General features: G+C 44.0%; 1 protein-coding gene across 4 annotated transcripts in view; it reads right to left on the bottom strand.

The window, feature by feature from the left end:
• LOC127575922 (CD99 antigen-like protein 2) overlaps positions 1-17,708 on the bottom strand; it is a 67,480-nt gene that overhangs the window by 16,207 nt on the left and 33,565 nt on the right. For 2 of the 4 annotated variants that reach the window (XM_052026162.1, XM_052026161.1), the window contains exons 3-9: positions 16,453-16,512; positions 14,403-14,462; positions 12,523-12,579; positions 10,457-10,510; positions 8,436-8,513; positions 6,926-7,042; positions 3,686-3,739 (exon numbers count right to left, since the gene is read on the bottom strand). In XM_052026162.1, coding sequence (XP_051882122.1) covers positions 3,699-3,739; positions 6,926-7,042; positions 8,436-8,513; positions 10,457-10,510; positions 12,523-12,579; positions 14,403-14,462; positions 16,453-16,512 — 467 coding nt within the window. In that variant the 3' untranslated portion in view covers positions 3,686-3,698. The remainder of the gene's footprint in view (positions 1-3,685; positions 3,740-6,925; positions 7,043-8,435; positions 8,514-10,456; positions 10,511-12,522; positions 12,580-14,402; positions 14,463-16,452; positions 16,513-17,708) is intronic. The other 2 variants (XM_052026163.1, XM_052026164.1) reach the window with 2 other exon arrangements.

The following is a 17,708-nucleotide window of genomic DNA, read 5'->3' as shown; positions in this document are numbered from 1 at the left end:
CTTGGTCAGTACAAGTGGGCCAATGTGTCTCAGTAAAATACAACAGCAAAACTCTGACAGTGCTGGGAATCTGAAAGAGGAACAGAAAAGGCTGGAAACACTCTTGGCCGGGCCACAGAGAGAGGAACTGACTTAGTGCTGCAGGTAGGTCAGAGAGTCAGAAATTTCATTGTTTCCATCAGGACAGTCGTAAAGCTCTCTCTTCTTTTAGGTAGACCTGAAAGGTCTTACAATGCCACTTGAAAGGAGAGCTTAAGGGTTTTCTGTCTCACATTTAGCCTTCAACCAGAAAAAGAGATTAATTACATTGCTGTTTGTGGGACCTTGCCAAATTTAAAATGGCTGCCATGTTTATCAGATTAATACTGAGTTATACCCATCACACGTGCTGTAAAGCTCTTTGGGGCATACTCATGTTAGGAAAGGTACTATACTTCTCTTGTGTTTCCTTGGTGCTGGTTTCCAATTTGAGATGGTGTGCATTTTGCTTAAGAGCTAATTCAGTGATGGGACTAGCCAGCTGGTGGCCCTGATGCAACCTTTTACTTTTCTTTCCACCATCCAAGGTTCCAGTCACAGTGAAAGAATAAAGTGACTGTGATCCATATTCACGAGCCATGACATGGTCTCTTCCATGGTGGGGGATTAGATACAAATAGGGTGAAGGCTTTGCAGAATATCTTGGTTCAGTCCATAAAGGTGACCCCCAGTTTCCAGCATCCTGTCCCTAAAAGTCTCCTTCCCATTCCAACTTCATTTTCCTTGCCCTCCAAGTGTTTCAATGCACCATGAACTCGAGGAATGCCTCCTCATCATCTAACAAGACAAATCACAACCTTCTGGACTCTACACTAAGTTCAACTAGTTCAGGGAATGGTTTTACTGTTCCCATCTGTATATGTCATCACTTTTTGCCCTGTTCCCCTTTTGTTATTCAATTTCTATCACACTCTTCCTTGTGTTCACTCCTTGTTATGTCTGCCATCAGTTAATTGCAACTGCTACCTTAAGATTGGCAGGTTGCTGCGATCTTAAGAATCAAATGGTTCCACACGTATTCGTTACGTGTTTCAGCTTTCAATTAAAATCCAACTGCTTCAATAAACAGTTGAAAGGTCTCGACCTGAAACATCAACCATAGAACCATACAGCACAAAACAGGCCCTTCGGCCCACCATGTTGTGCCGTCCGTCAAACCACCCTCACACTATCTCACCCTTTCCTCCTGCATATCCCTCTATCTCACATTCCTCCATGTGCCTATCCAACAAACTCTTGAACCTGTCCAATGTATCTGCCTCCACCACCACCCCAGGTAGTGCATTCCATGTACCAACCACTCTCTGGGTGAAAAACCTCCCCCTGACATCTCCCCTGAACCTCCCACCCATAACCTTAAAGCCACGTCCTCTTGTCTTGAGCATTGGTGCCCTGGGAAGGAGGCGCTGGCTGTCCACTCTATCTATTCCTCTCAATATTTTATATACCTCCATCATGTCTCCTCTTATCCTCCTCCTTTCCAGTGAATAAAGTCCTAGCACCTTAAACCTCTCCTCATATTCCATACGCTCTAATCCAGGCAGCATCCTGGTAAATCTCCTCTGCACCCTCTTCAATGCCTCCACATCCTTCCTATAATGCGGCGACCAAAACTGAACACAATACTCTAAGTGTGGTCTAACTAGAGTTTTGTAAAGCTGCATCATCACTTCGCGGCTCTTAAACTCAATCCCGCGATTTATGAAAACTAACATCCCATAGGCCTTCTTAACTGCTCTATCCACCTGTGAGGCAACTTTCAGTGAACTGTGAATATGAACCCCCAGATCCCTCTGCTCCTCTACACTGCCAAGTACCTTGCCATTTACCCTGTACGCTGCCCTGGAGTTTGTCCTTCCAAAGTGTACCACCTCACACTTCTCCGGATTGAACTCCATCTGCCACTTGTCAGCCCAGCTCTGCATCCTATCAATATCCCTCTGTAAGTTCCGACAGCCCCCCACACTATCCACAACACCGCCGATCTTAGTGTCGTCCGCAAACTTACTAACTCAGCCTTCTACCCCCTCATCTAAGTCATCTATAAATATCACAAAAAGTAGAGGTCCCAGAACTGATCCCTGCGGGACACCACTAGTCATTGCCCTCCAATCCGAGGGCACTCCTTCCACCACAACCCTCTGCTTTCTACAGGCAAGCCAATTCCTAATCCACACAGCCAGGCTTCCCTGGATCCCTTGGCCTCTGACCTTCTGAAGAAGCCTACCATGAGGAACCTTATCAAACGCCTTACTAAAATCCATATAGACCACATCCACCACACTACCCTCATCAATCTTCCTCGTCACCTCCTCAAAGAACTCTATCAGGCTTGTGAGGGAAGATCTTCCCTTCATAAAGCCATGCTGGCTGTCCCTAATCAGTCCATTATTCTCCAGGTGTTCATAGATCCTATCCCTTAGAATCCTTTCTAACAGCTTACCCACCACAGATGTAAGGCTCACCAGTCTGTAATTCCCTGGACTATCCCTACTACCTTTTTTGAACAAGGGGACAACATTCGCCACCCTCCAATCCTCCGGCACCATCCCCGTGGACAACGAGGACTCAAAGATCCTTACCAGAGGTTCAACAATCTCCTCCCTCGCCTCTCGAAGCAGCTTGGGGAATATCCCGTCAGGCCCCGGAGATTTATCTGTCTTGATATTATTTAATAACTTCAACACATCCTCTCTCTTGATATCTACAACCTCAAGAACATTACCCTTACCGGCACTCACTTCCGCGTCATCAAGACCCCTCTCCTCGGTGAATACCGAAGAGAAGTACTCATTGAGAACTTCTCCCACTTCCGCCGCCTCCAGGCACATTCTCCCATCTTTGTCTTTAATCGGACCTACCTTTACCCTAGCCATCCTCCTACCCTTCACGTACGTGAAAAAGGCCTTGGGATTTTCCTTAACCCTACTAGCCAACGCCTTTTCATGTCCCCTTCTAGCTCTCCTCAGCCCTTTCTTAAGTTCCTTCCTCGCTACTCTATATTCCTCACGGGCCCTGTCTGAACCTTGCTGCTTATACCTTATGTATGCTACCTTCTTCTCGCTAACTAGTCGTTCCACCTCTCTCGTCACCCACGGCTCCTTCACCCTGCCATTCCTTCTCTGCCTCACCGGGACATATTTATCCCTAACATCCTGCATAAGATCCCTGAACATCGACCACACCTCCATGGTAAATTTCCCTTCAAAAAGGACATCCCACTTTACACTCCCAAGTTCTCTCCTTATAGCCTCATAGTTCGCCCTTCCCCAATTAAGTATCTTCTTGTCCTCTCTGCACCTGTCCCTGTCCATGAAAATTTCAACAGTCCATTCCTCTCCATAGATGCTGCCTGACCTGCTGAGTTCCTCCAGCATTTTGTGAGCTGTGCTTCCTTGATGCTTTGGGTATGTTCAGGTTATAGCTAGCTGGACACAATACACCACACCTCCCTCCCCATTTAAAACACGTTCTACCTCGAACATTTTCCAGCTCTCAAAAATGGTCACTGATCTAAATCTTTATCACTGTTTCTCTTTCTGTGGAGACTGCCCGAGCGACTAATCATTTTCATCCTTCTCACTTTTTATTCCCAATCGGATAGTCCCTGATGGAGAAATGCTGTTATCTGTAACTCTGTACATACCCCGAGCATCTTCTCACTGGTCCTGTTGAGTATTATACAGATCATTCAACATTTCTGGTAACACAAACAGAAAAGATTAATGAGTTAGACAGTATGATTCTTGTCTGTGGCTCAATAGACGTTCAGTCAAATGTCACTTTACATCAGAGCTTTTCTTCTGTAACACTCCCCTTGTAATGTTCCATCTAATGCTGTCTCACCTCCCGTATAATGTTCTAATGGGATATCTCAACTGATTCCACAGAGGAGAACCACAGCTTCAGTGAGCTGTGTCGTGTAATCTAATTCTGAAACTTGTTTCTTTCTTTAGTCAACAGAGTAGCATGGCACGGTGACACAGCTAGCAGAACCACTGCCTCATAGATCCAGCGACCCAGGTTCAATCCTGGCCTCTGGTGCTGTCTGAGTGGAGTTTACATATCTTCCTTGTGACTGGATTCCCTCTGAGTGCTTCTGTGTCTTCCCACATCCCAGAGACAAATGGGTTGGAAGGACAATTGGCCACTCTAAAAGTGTGAAGGCGAGTGGGAGATTCATTGGGGAATTTTGAAATTGGAATTGGTTTATTATTCTCATGTGTACCGAGATACAGTGAAAAGATTTTGTTTGCGTGCGATCCATACAGAACATGCTGTCTGGATGGCACGATCTTAAGAATCAAATGGTTCCACACGTATTTGCTATGCGCTTCAGCTTTCAATTAAAATCCAACTGCTTCAATAAACAGTTGAAAGGTCTCGACCCGAAACGTCGACAGTCCATTTCTCTCCATAGATGCTGCCTGACCTGCTGAGTTCCTCCAGCATTTTGTGAGCTGTGCTTCCTTGATGCTTTGGGTAAGTTCAGGTGATAGCTAGCTGGACACAATACACCATCGAGGTAGTAAACAGGAAAACTAAGTGCAGAATATAGTGTTGCAGTTACAGAGAAAGTGCAGTGCAGGTGGACAAATAAATTGCAAGGGCCACGTTGAGGGAGATTGGGAGATCAAGAGTTCACCTTTTAGCGTACGAGAGGTCTGTTTGTTGATAAGAATATGTGGAGAATAAAATGAGATCAGTGTAGGATTAGCATAGTGGGTGCATATGGTTGGTAAAGACATGATAAGCTGAAGGGCCTGTTTCCATGATGCGTGACCCCATGACTAACTGAATTTTAAATGTAGAATACAGCACTTAGACGATACTTGCTGACCATGTGTTTGAGGACAATTCGCTACCCACATGTCTCTGGACAAAAATAAGGAATTTATTTTTTTAAATGTCAAACACTAGAGGGTATAGCTTTAAGGTGAGAGGGGGAAAGGTTGAAGGAGATGTGTGGGGCTAATTTTTTTTTACATGTAAGTGCCTGGATCACAATGCCAGGGGAAGTGGTGGAAGCAGATATGAGAATGGCATTTGAGAGGGATTTGGACAGACACATGAACAGGCAGGATATAGAGGTTATGGATCATGTGCAGGCAGATGGGATGAGTTTAATTTGGCATCGTGGTCAGTACAGACATGGTGAACTGAAGGGCCTGTTCCTGTACTGTTCTATGTTCCATGCTTTCATCGTCAGAAATGTAAAAGTCATTCTCAATTTAAATGTTTCCACCACCAGCCACAATGCCTTCAGCTGCCAACATTCTGAGCTCTAAATTCCCATATTATTCCTTCGTACTTTTATCTCCTCCTTTAAAATACTCTTTATCACCTCGCCCTGTCAAGACCTCACTCTCCACTTCAACGGTCCAACCACCACTTGTTAAGATTACAGACATAAGCAAACATTCAATGTAACAAGTTTTTGTTCGTTAGCTCAGTAACAAAAGCAATGCATATGTTATCCCATCAGGCAGAAGATACAGGACCCTGAGGGCAGATACCACCAGGCTCAAAGGCAGCTTCTATCCCACTGTGATAAGACTATTGAACGGTTCCCTCAAATAATGAGATGGACTCTTGAACTCACATTCTACCTTGTTATGACCTTACATCTTACTGTCTACCTGCAATGCACTTCCCTGCAGCTGTGACACTTTATTCTGTATTCTGTTATTGTTTTGACACAGTGCATTGAGGTAATGAATTGACCTGTACTTTAAACTTTATTTATACAGCACGGTAACAGGTCCTTCCGGCCGAACGAGTCCGCGCTACCCATTTAAACCCATGTTAACCTACCCGTACATCTTTGGAATGTGGGGGGAAACCGGAGCACCCGGAGGAAACCCACACAGTCACAGGGAGAACATACAAATTCCTTACAGACAACGAGGGGAATTGAACCCTGATCACTGGCGCTGTAATAGCGTTACACTAACCACTATGCCACCGTGTACGAACAATAATAAACCAATTCCAATACCAATACAAGGAAGCAGAAAGGCACAACAGGGCAGTACTGTTGCCTCACAGCTCCAGTGACCCAGGCTCGTCCCTTTCTGTGTGGAGTTTGCATATTTTCTCGTGGGTTTCCTCCCTGCGCTCCAGTTCTCTCCCACATCTCTCGGACATGCTGGTAGGTAAATTGGTCGTTATAAATTGCTTCTGATGTAGTTGGAGAACCGGGGGAGTTGATGTGCACGTGAGAGAGAATGGATGACAGGGAAATAAGTGGGGGATTGGGACTGATCTGTGAGCTGGCCTAGGCCCGATGGGCAGAACGATCTCCTTCTGAGGAAAACATGAGAAAAAATATAAGTGCAAGTTAATGGATCGATTAGCGTTCAATTCATGGCAATAACTATGGCCGATTGCACAACTTATTTCTAACTCATGGATAGCCAAGCACACAATTACCCAGGGAGATTGTTCTGAATCGGCTGGAGGAGTGCCAGGTCTGATTGATCAGATAGTGCCACCTTCTGCACAGACATTTGGGACCTACACTCCTTCTGTCAATGGAATGTGTCGAGCTACAAAAGCTGGCTATCCCTGGCGTAAGGGAGAGGGGCTGAGTGCGCAGTGGATTTGGTCTCTCCCCTCAAGTTGAATGCACTGCGAAGCCCAGTCAGAACATCAGCCAACCCCTGACCCCCCCAAGGTGCAACACACAGGTGCAGAGACCAGGAATAAGGGAACACGTGCAAACACATGAACACACACACAGACACAGGCCACAGGCACATGGACACACACACACACACACACACACACACACACACACACACACACACACACACACACACACACACACACACACACACAGTGCAGCTAGCTGGACGATCCTTATGAACAGGCCAAACAGCCTCACCCAGTAAACTGAAGCATATCTTCTTAAACTGCTCTGATGTCCCGCCTAATATGGTCATCAGGAGGTCACTGAAGAGGTCAGTCGCTTCTGGAGGCTGCTGGCCTGGTGGGTCCTGGCCTGGAAAGATTTTAAAACAAGCCAATTGACCGTGAATAGTTCTGCAAATGTTTAAATTGCTACAAAACTAAGTTAAAGACATTGCAAAACAAAATACACTGTGTATACATCAACAATAATGAATAATACCATAGCAGCAAGCTATAAATGTGCAACTGAAAGAAATAAATATCAAACTTACTAGGAGCCCGGTTCCTGCACTCCCCTGAAACTCACCGGGGTCCCAGCTCCTGCACTCCCCTGAAACTCACCGGGGTCCCAGCTCCTGCACTCCCCTGAAACTCACCGGGGTCCCAGCTCCTGCACTCCCCTGGAGCCCCGGTTCCTGGGTCCCTCTGAAACTCAAGGGAGTGCAGGGAAACTCCTCAATGCACCTTTGCCATTTGCTGGAGTGACACTAGTCAGTAACAAAAACAGAAAATGCTGGAAATGCTCAGCAGGTCAGGCAGCATATGTGGAGAGAGAGAGTTAATTTTCAGGTCAAAGCAGAAAAGGACAAAAAAAGAGTCTTGATTTTCAAAGAAGGTGGGTGAAGAGATGGTTGTTTTTTACAGGGTTGGGAAATGGAAAACTGGAGGACATAATTTGAAGGTTAGAGGTGAAAGGTTTAATAAGGACCTGAGGGGAAACTTTTTTTTACACAGTGGGTGGTAGGTATATGGAACCAGCTGCCAGAGGAAGTGGTTGATTCGATTAGGTACATTTAGGAAGGATGTGGACAGGTATATGGATAACAAGAGCTTAGAGGAACATGGGCCAAGTGCTGGGAAATGGGATTAACTTGAATATACTTCTTGGTCAGCATGGATGTATGGGCTGAAGGGCCTTTATCCATGCTGTACAACTCTATGATAAATGAAAAGGGTTAGGGTTACTATACTGATTAATGAGGCAGTTAGAGGGTGAATTAAAACATTAACTCTCTTGCTCTTTCCACAGATGCTGCCTAGCCCGAGAATTTCCAGTACTTTTTGATTTTGTTTCAGATTTCCACCAGCTGCAGTTTTTTGATTTTCGTTGCCACTATCTCTGATGGTCTCCTTTGAGAACTTCTCTCCTGATAATTAGGCAGTGATGTAACCATGATTAACAGCCCAAGGAATCACTGGAATTAAGTGTACTGTAAACATCTGTTATATCTGTCTAAGCCTTTACTTAAAAATCAATCAAGTATTGACTTACACAGGCATAACAGACAGTGTAAGTCTGAGAGGAAGGTTGCTGCAGCGGTAAAGGGAAATAAGGGACCGCTCTCCTTGGAGCTATCATAGACCTGGTGGACAGAATGGCCTCATTCTCTGTTGTTACAAGTATAAGAAAACCATTAAGCTGCTGCTTGGTTCCTTTGCAAGTCACGTAAGTGCACAAATTAAAGACTGCGATAAAGGATTACCTTTAGAGTTGGTCTTGTCAGGTTCATAACCACTATTTTTGACATATTCAAGATCAGAATCATCAAATTCACCACCTGCTGTATTGAAAGAAAACAAGCCAAAATGATTAAAATGGAAATCTGTAATTCCGAGCTCCTGCTCTATGGATTTCTTTGGTTGGTACTGCTGGTGTGTCATCACCATCTTTGACTGGGTTGGGCCCTTCCCTGTTAAATATCCCACCATAGCAGAAAACAGGATCGAGATTTGCATCCAGTCGTTGGAAAAAGTACACACAGGGGCACTGGATTTTGAGGACGCTCACTGCGACTGAAGTCATAAAGTCAGAAGGTTTGTGCAACCAGCGACTAACACCTCAGCAGGGATTTAGTCCAAGATGTAACAGACAAATGTCTCCCTTTTATTTTCCTCTGTCTGGGCTTATCATCTTCCCTCAAATCCAAAAAAAGAGAATTCAATATGGCTTTGGAAGAAAATATTAAAAACTATTGAAAAATGATAGAAAAATGGAATCATTGAGTTCACTATTCCATTCAGGTCCTAGCACATTGAAAGCCAAATCGTCTGCCAATTGTTTCTGTGACACAATTTGAATGTAACCCAGTGCTTTTATTCGGACGCACCCAATGCTTTTCAGATTTGTTGCATTAATAAATGCTTCACATAATTTAAAGTACATAAAATATATTAAAAGTACTTGCACTTCAATTGCAACTTTTTACCAAGAATGCCAACGTTTCACAACTATTGTGTAAGTTTTTATAGATATTATTCAAGTCAATGCAGTAGCATCTTTGTTTCAAAATAAGTCCAGCAAACAACAATGATATAAATGATTAGCTACTCTATTTTTGCTTCTACTGGAAGTGGAATGAATGTTTCACGGGGTGAGCTGAATAAAATTATCGGTGGCCAAGAGAGAGTATGGTCTCTCAGGAGTGAGACAGATCGGCTGGTTGAGTGGTGTCACAACAACAGCTTCACACACAATGTCTACAAGACCAAGGAACTGATTGTGGACTTCAGGAAAGGGAGGTTGGGAGAACACACATCAGTCTTCATTGAGGGGTCAGCGGTAGAAAGGGTGAGCAGCTTCAAGTTCCTGGGTGTCAACATCTCAGAGGATCTATCTTGGGCCCAACACATTGATGCAATCATGAAGAAGGCATGCCAGCGGCTCTACTTCATTAGGAGTTTGAGGAGATTTGGTATGTCACCAAAGACTCTTGCAAATTTCTACAGATGTATGGTGGAGAGCATTCTGACTGGTTGTACACTGCCTGGTACGGAGGCTCCAATGCGCAGGATCAAAAGATGCTGCAGGGGGTTGTAGACCCAGACACCTCCATCACGGGCACAACATTCCCCACCATCGAGGACATCTTCAAGAGGTGGTGCCTCAAGAAGGAGGCATCCATCACCAAGGACCCTCACCATCCAGGACATGTCCTCCTCTCGTTACTACCATCAGGGAGGTGGTACAGAAGCCTGAAGACCCACACTCAAAGTTTCAGGAATAGCTTCTTCCACTCCGCCATCAGATTTCTGAACGGTCCGTGAACCCGTGAACATTACCTCGTTATTCCAATTTTGCATTATGATTTATTTTTGTAACTTATAGTAATTTTTATGTCTTACACTGTACTGCTGCTGCAAAACAACAAATTTCACAACATATGCCAGTGATAAAAAACCTAATTCTGATTCTGAAGTAGGAAAGACCTTGGTAGAAGGGTTAAAGACCAGGGAGGGTGGATTTAAAGAAATGGATACAGGAATTATTATCCGAAGGATGGTATGGAGTCTGGAACTCATTGCCTGAAAGAACCCCTCATCACATCTAAATGGTACTTGGATGTGTATCTGCAGAAGACAGACCTAGTGCGAGAAGTTGGGTTGCATAAATACGGTCGGTAGAACAATCTCCTTTTCCACAATTCTAAAATAAATCATCGACCTACCTTCTGCACGACAGATGTTACTGCCTGCAACTAGATTATTCAAATAAAACAATACATACCTGTTAGCTTAATAGAGTCGTCAAGAGCATCACTAAGATCAAATCCATCAGCCTCTGGAAAGGAAAAGTTTACGATTACTCCAGTTTGCTCTATAAAACTTTCTCTCACTGTATTTAGTTGCTAAAAGATTTTTGGTGCAGAAATGTAATGTCTGCCAAGCTTTTGGAGACTGTGAACCTCGAGATTAGATCAGTTCCAGCTAAGTATGCACTTGGCAGTGACTAATCTCAAAAAGGTTCCTACCATCATCACAAGGACTTGGAATCAACAATTAAAACTGCTCAGTGCTTTCATTTCCCTATGGACAAATTGGTAGAAGGACATTGTTTCCAGGCTACAGAGACTGAGAATGTACTTGGTCTGAGCTGCAATGGCTGATTCTTTTGAATGTGCACAGCCTTTTTCCTGGTGTCAAGAAATCAAGAACTAGAGGGCATAGGTTCAAGATGAGAGGGGAGAGACTTAATAGGAACCTGAGGGGCAGCCTTTTCACCCAGAGGGTGGTGTGTATGTGGAACGAGCCGCCAAAAGAAGTGGTTGAGGCAGGTATATTAACAACATTTAAAAGGCACTTGGACAGGTACATGGATAGAAAAGGTATAGCTGAGATGAGATAAGATATCTTTATTAGTCACGTGTACATCGAAACACACGGTGAAATGCACCTTTTGTGTAGAGTGTCCTGGGGGCAGCACGCAAGTGTCGCCACGCTTCTGGTGCCAACATAGCATGCCCACAAGTTCCTAACCCGTACGTCTTTGGAATGTGGGAGGAAACCGGAGCACCCGGAGGAAACCCATGCAGACACGGGGAGAACTTACAAACTCCTTACAGACAGTGGCCGGAATTGAACCCGGGTCACTGGCGCTGTAGTAGTGTTAGAGGGGTACCCGCTAAATGCTAGCATATGGGATTAGTATAGATGGGCATTTTGTTCGGCATGGAGCGGTTATGCCTCAGGGCCTGTTTCCATGCTGTATGACTCAGTGACTCTGTCCTAGCAGGGGTGAAGTCATTTAACTGCCAAAACCTCCATAACTTTCCGCAGTAGAGGAGGTGGGGGGGGGCAGTGCTGCTGGGGGTGAAGAGGGAGGGTGGGGAAGTAGAAGGACAGGAAATGCTAATGCAGAGTCACGTGGTTATTCAGTCCGTGGGCTTTGACAGTTCGCTTGTTCTCTTTCTGTGGCCCTTAATTTCTTCCCCAGGACATATCCAATAGAACATTCGATTCAATCTGCTTCCACCACACTTACAGATAATAAATTTCAGATCACAACCGTTCACTGTGTTTCACCCATCATGTCATCTTAAGTATTTGTCCTTTGAATACCAATCTTTTGGCCGCTGGAAACCATTTCTCCTTCTTCTCTATCTCAAAACCATTTGTCCTGCTCTTGTGAAATTGCCTCTTAATCTTCTACACTTCAAAGGATTGTCCAGTCTCACCACACACTGAGGCCCAACATTCACTGGTATTATTCTACTAAAACTTCTCTGCACAACTACGGATTACTCAAATGACTTTTACACACTTCTAAATGCGGAGGTCAGGATTCATTTATAGGTTACGCCATAGAAGGAGTCCATTTGGCCAATTGCGTCTGTACGTGCTCTCTAATTGGGCAACTCACCAGTTCCACCCAAATTCAGACTCGGACTCAGATTAGTTTATTCTTTTGCCCAATGGAAGGGGGTAGAAGAGCGAATGGCCAGGGCGGCAGGGGTCTTTGATTATGTTGGTTGCTATCCCGAGGCAGTGGGAAGTGCAGATAGAGTCCATGGAAGGGAGGCTGGTTTTTGTGATGGACTGGGCTACGTTCACAACTCTCTGCAATTTCTTGCTGTCTTGGGCAGAGCAGTTGCCATAATAAGCTGTCATGTATCTAGATAATTAATTTAGGCTATTGTTTATAATCCAAGATCAGAACTGAACAAACAGGCTTTTCTTCCCAATTTAGTGACATTTCTTGGCTTAGCAAATGCTTCCACAGTGACCTGACCCACTCCAATTGTACATGAACTTATAAATGTGACAGTCACTGATATTCTGCTCATTGGTACATACCTGGGGCACCATTGGGGTTTTCTTTCAAAGCATCACTAAGGTCAAACTCATCCTTCCCTGAAAAATAAATGGCAGTGGTCACTTAAATAAACAGTTAATCTCTCAGCTTCATCAGTTAAAGCAGCGTCACAGGTAGACAGGGCGCTGAAAAAGGCGTTTAGCACGCTGGCCTTCATCAGTCAGGGTATAGGAGTCGGGACAATATGTTGCAATTGTATAAGTAGTTGATGAGGCCGCACTTGGAGTACTGTGTACAGTTTTGGTCGCCCTGTTATAGGAAGGACGTGGTTAAACTGGAAAGAGTGCAGAAAAGATTTACGAGGATGTTGCCAGGACTACAAGGCCTGAGTTATAGGGAGAGGTTGGCCATGCTAGGTCTTTATTGCTTGGAATGTAGGAGGATGAGGAGCAGCCTTATAGAAATGTTTAGAATTATGAGAGGCATAAATACGGTGGACGGTAACAGTCTTTTCCCCAGGGTAGGGGAGTCCACAATGAGGCGGCATAGATTTAGGGTGAGAGGGGAAAGAGTTAAAAGGGACCTGCTTTTTCACGCCGAGGGTGGTGAGTATATGGAACGAGCTGCCAGAGGAAGCAGCTGAGGCAGGTACAATAGTGTCATTTAAAAAGCACTTGGTTAGGTGCATGGAGGGGCAGGAATTAGAGGGATATGGGCTGAATGCAGGAAATTGGGACTAGCTGGGTGGATACCGTGGTCAGCATGGACTGGTTGGATCGAAGGGCCTGTATCTGTGCTGCATTGATCTATGACTCTAATTAGATTTTCTTTGTTATTGGATGTTACTTTTAAGTTTTTGGGGTTTTTTTGTTCCAATTGTGTTCTTTCTTGTAAAAATTGTCTTTAATTTATGTCCTTCTTGTGAACGCTGCTTATCTGATGCTATGTGCCTGTGATGCTGCTGCAAGTAAGTTTTTCATTGCACCTGTGCTTACATGTACTTGTGCACGTGACAGTAAACTCAACTTCGACTCGTCTTTGACTTTGACCTTATTGGGTTAGTAACCCAGATGTCTGGACTGAATTTACCGAGAAACAGGTTCATACCCTACGTGGCTGCAGTAGGGTTTGAAATTCGATAATAACTAAAGAAGCCTGCAATAAGGTAGGCATCACTAATAGTGACCAAGAAACTACTGGACTGCTAAAACTCATTTGGTTCATGAAAAGAAATCTGGCCCCCTTTCCCACTCTGGTATAGTTGCAAAGCCAGACTCACAAAGTGAGACTGACCCTAAACTGTCCTCTGACATGTCCCTCAGTTCAAGGACAATGAGCTCCTATGAAAGAATAAATAAGAAGTTTGAATTTTCTAGACCACTGTTACACAGGCTGTGGGGAGAGAGTGGGGCAGTAGGATTAATTTGGGGATTGAAACAAGGCTGTGGGGAGAGAGAAATGCAGTGGGATTAGTTTGGGGATTGAAAGAGTGCTATGGGAGAGTGTGGGGCAGTGGAATTACAGAGAGTTTGGCCCGACCTGTCTCTCCAGGTGTTCATAGTCCACGTAAGCCAAGTCCAGTTCCTATCCCACTCTGTAAGCTTATTTTTCTCTCCGTTTCTTTTCTGTCACACACATGTAATCCAGATAGTTTTATTTTACCTGATCTGGTCTGGTTAACAAACTTTTTCACAGGTGTGTGGGGTGTTGTGTTTGCAACTGTCCATCCTGAATGCCCATGTCTGACAGGCAACAGAACCCCATCCTTCTCCCAAAAGCAAATATGAAAGGTTTGGAATAAACTCTCTATCAAATGGTTAAGTTGCCTCCTTGTAGATTTATCAACTACATTATAAAAATGGGTATCATGAATTAGCAATTCACAACCCAATCTATGAAGATATTCCTTGTCAATACATACCTCGGGGTTGAATAGTATCATCTTGGAGAGCATCATTAAGATCAAATCCATCGTTATCATCTGAAAGGTAAGTGGTAACAGTCACCTACTTAAGCTCGCAGTTACCTCCAGTTAGTTCCAGGACAATTTACCAGGACTTGAGGGCCTGAGTTACAGGGAGAGGTTGGGTAGGCTAGGACTTTATTCATTGGAGTGCAGGAGACTAAGAGGTGACCTTATAGAGGTGTATAAAATCATGAGGGTCATAGATAGGGTGAATGTACACAGTCTTTTTCATGGGGAAGAGAATAAAAAACGAGCGGGCATAGGTTTAAGGTGAGAGAGGAAAGGGAGCTGAGGGGCAACTTCTTCATGCAGAGGGTGGTCCATATATGGAACAAAGTGCCAGAGGAAGTGGATGAGGCAGGTACAATAACAACATTTAAAAGACACTTGGACAGGTGCATGGATAGGAAAGGTTTAGGAGGGGTATAGACCAAACACAGGCAAATGAGCTTAGATGGGCATCTTGGTCAGCATGGATATGTTGGGCTGAAGGGCCTGTTTCCATGCTGTATTACTCTATGATTCTAATTTTAATTCAAACTTAGGGGAGGTTTGATGCACCAGCTGGTTTTGGAGACTCCGACACAACCAAGTCATAAATCAAGGAGCAAGTTCCCAACAGCAGCCAATGGCTAGAAACACCTTTCCACACCTAGAACTCATGAATGGATGAATTAGAAGCATCACCATCTCCTCATGCTCGCTCCTCATTTTCATAAAGTCATGGCTAATCTGACTGTAACCTCAACTCTGCAATACTAACCTTTAACCCCTTTGCTTCATGAGAAACTCTCTCGCTCGACCTTAAAATAATTTTGAAGACTCTGCTTCCATTGACCTTTGAGGGTTCCAAGACTCATGACCGACAGAGAAAAAAATGTTACCTGATCTTGACCTTATGTGGGCTACTCATTATTTTAATCAGTGACCCCAAAAGGAATAGCATCCTCTCCACACCATACTGTCGAAGTCCTAAGTATCTAAGATGTTTCAATCAAGCCCTGTTTCACTCTTCTAAAGTCCACTTGACACAAACCTAGTATGTTATAACAAAAGCCTCCTATCCCAGGCTATACAGCAGTAAACTTTTTCTGAACCGCTTCCAAAACGTCAACATTCTTCCATAAGTAGACCAATACTGTACACAGTACTCCATATGTGGTCTCACCAACACCCTTTATAACTGCAATATAACCGCCCTACTTTAGTTTTCAACATCCCTCGCAATATACAATAACATGCCATTAGCTCTCCTCAATATTTGCTGTACCTGCATATTAGCCCTTAATGAATCATGCACTAAGATACTCAGATCTCTCTGCATCTCTGTAACATCTTACCATTCACCGTCACACCATTCATCAACTGTAACTGCAACACCTTATTCTGCATTCTGTTATTGCTTTTCCCTTATACTTCTTCGATGCACTGATGTGATGAAATGATCTGTATGGATGGCATGCAAAACAAAGTTTTTCACTGTACCTCGGTATATGTGACAATAATAAACTAACTTACCAAATAATTTACCAATAAGCTCCTATGAATGAACAAATAAAAAGTTTGACTTTTCTACCTCTAGACCATTGTTACGTAAAATTAATACAGACGATTCGGCCCGACCTGTCTCTCCAGGTGTTCATACTCCACGTAAGCCTTGTCCTGTTCCAATCCCACTCTGTAAGCTTATTCTTCTGTGCCTTTCATTTTTGTCACCCACATGTAATCCAGATAGTTTTAATTTATCTGACCTGGTCTGGTTAATAAACCGTTTCTGAGGTGTGTGGGGTGTTATGTTTGCAACTGTCCATCCCAGACACCCATATCTGACAGACAACAGAACCCCATCCTTCTCCCAAAAGCAAATATGAAAGGTTTGGATTAAACTCTTCATCAAATGGTTAAATTGCCTTCTTGTAGATTTACCAACTGCATCAAAAAAATGGGTCTCATGAATTAGCAATTTACAACCCAATCTATGAAGATATTCCTTGTCAATACATACCTCGGGGTTGAATAGTATCATCTTGGAGAGCATCATTAAGATCAAATCCATCGTTATCATCTGAAAGGTAAGTGGTAACAGTCACCTACTTAAGCTCGCAGTTACCTCCAGTAGTTCCAGGCAATTTGTCAGGACTCGAGGGCCTGAGTTCTGAGTTATAGGGAGAGGTTGGGCAGGCTAGGACTTTATTCTTTGGAATGTAGGAAACTAAGGGGTGACCTTACAGCTGGTTTAATAACCAGCTGGTTTTGGAGACTCTGGCACAACCAAGTCATAAATCAAGGAGCAAGCTCCCACCTGCAGCCAATGGCTAGAAACACCTTTCCACACCTAGAGCTCACGAATGGATGAATTAGGAGCACCACCAACTGGTTCCTCAGGCTCGCTCTTCCTTTTAATAAGATCGTAGGGTCACAGAACAATACAGCACGGATACTGGCCCTTCGGCCCAACCAGTCCATGCCGACCACGGGGCCCACATAGATCATGGCTAATCTGATTGTAACCTCAATTCTGCAATACAAACCTTTCGTCCCTTTGCTTATTGAGAATCTATCTAGCTCTACCTTAAATATTTTGAAGACTCTGCTTCCATTGCCCTTTGAGATTTCCAAGACTCATAACCCACAGAGAAAAATAAGTTGCCTGATCTTGATCTTAAATGGGCAACCCTTTATTTTTAATCAGTGACTCCACAAAGGATAGCATGATCTCCACATCCATCCTGTCAAGGTCCCGAAGTATCTCACATGTTTCAATCAAGCCCTCTCTCTCTCTCTTCTAAAGTCCAGATGATACAAGTCTAGCTTGTCATCAGAAAAGAGTCCCATCCCAGGCTATACACCAGTAAACTTTCTCTGAACTGCTTCTAACATCCTTCCATAAGTAGACCAATACTGTACATTGTACTCCAGATATAGTCTCACCAACATCCTTAATAAATGCAATAAAACCGCCCTATTTTTTATTCAATTCCCCAAGCAATATACAATCACATACTGTTAGCTCTCCTTATTATTTGCTGTACCTGTATACTAGCCCATAACAAATCATGCACTAAGATACTCAGATCCCTCTGCATCTCTGCAATATTTCACCATTTACCCTAACAACCATCACCAAGAACTCTGCTTCCAGACACCACCAACACTCTTGCGCGTTGGCACATTCTCCTTGGGTTGGATTTGACACCCGAGAAACTGCATCACTTCAAAGCCTCAGAATGATTTGTCGACAACATAGTTGCAAACACAGCC

This window comes from Pristis pectinata, chromosome 11, assembly GCF_009764475.1.
Source record: "Pristis pectinata isolate sPriPec2 chromosome 11, sPriPec2.1.pri, whole genome shotgun sequence".
Lineage (NCBI taxonomy): Eukaryota > Metazoa > Chordata > Chondrichthyes > Rhinopristiformes > Pristidae > Pristis > Pristis pectinata.
This window is presented reverse-complemented; position numbering and strand designations above follow the sequence as displayed.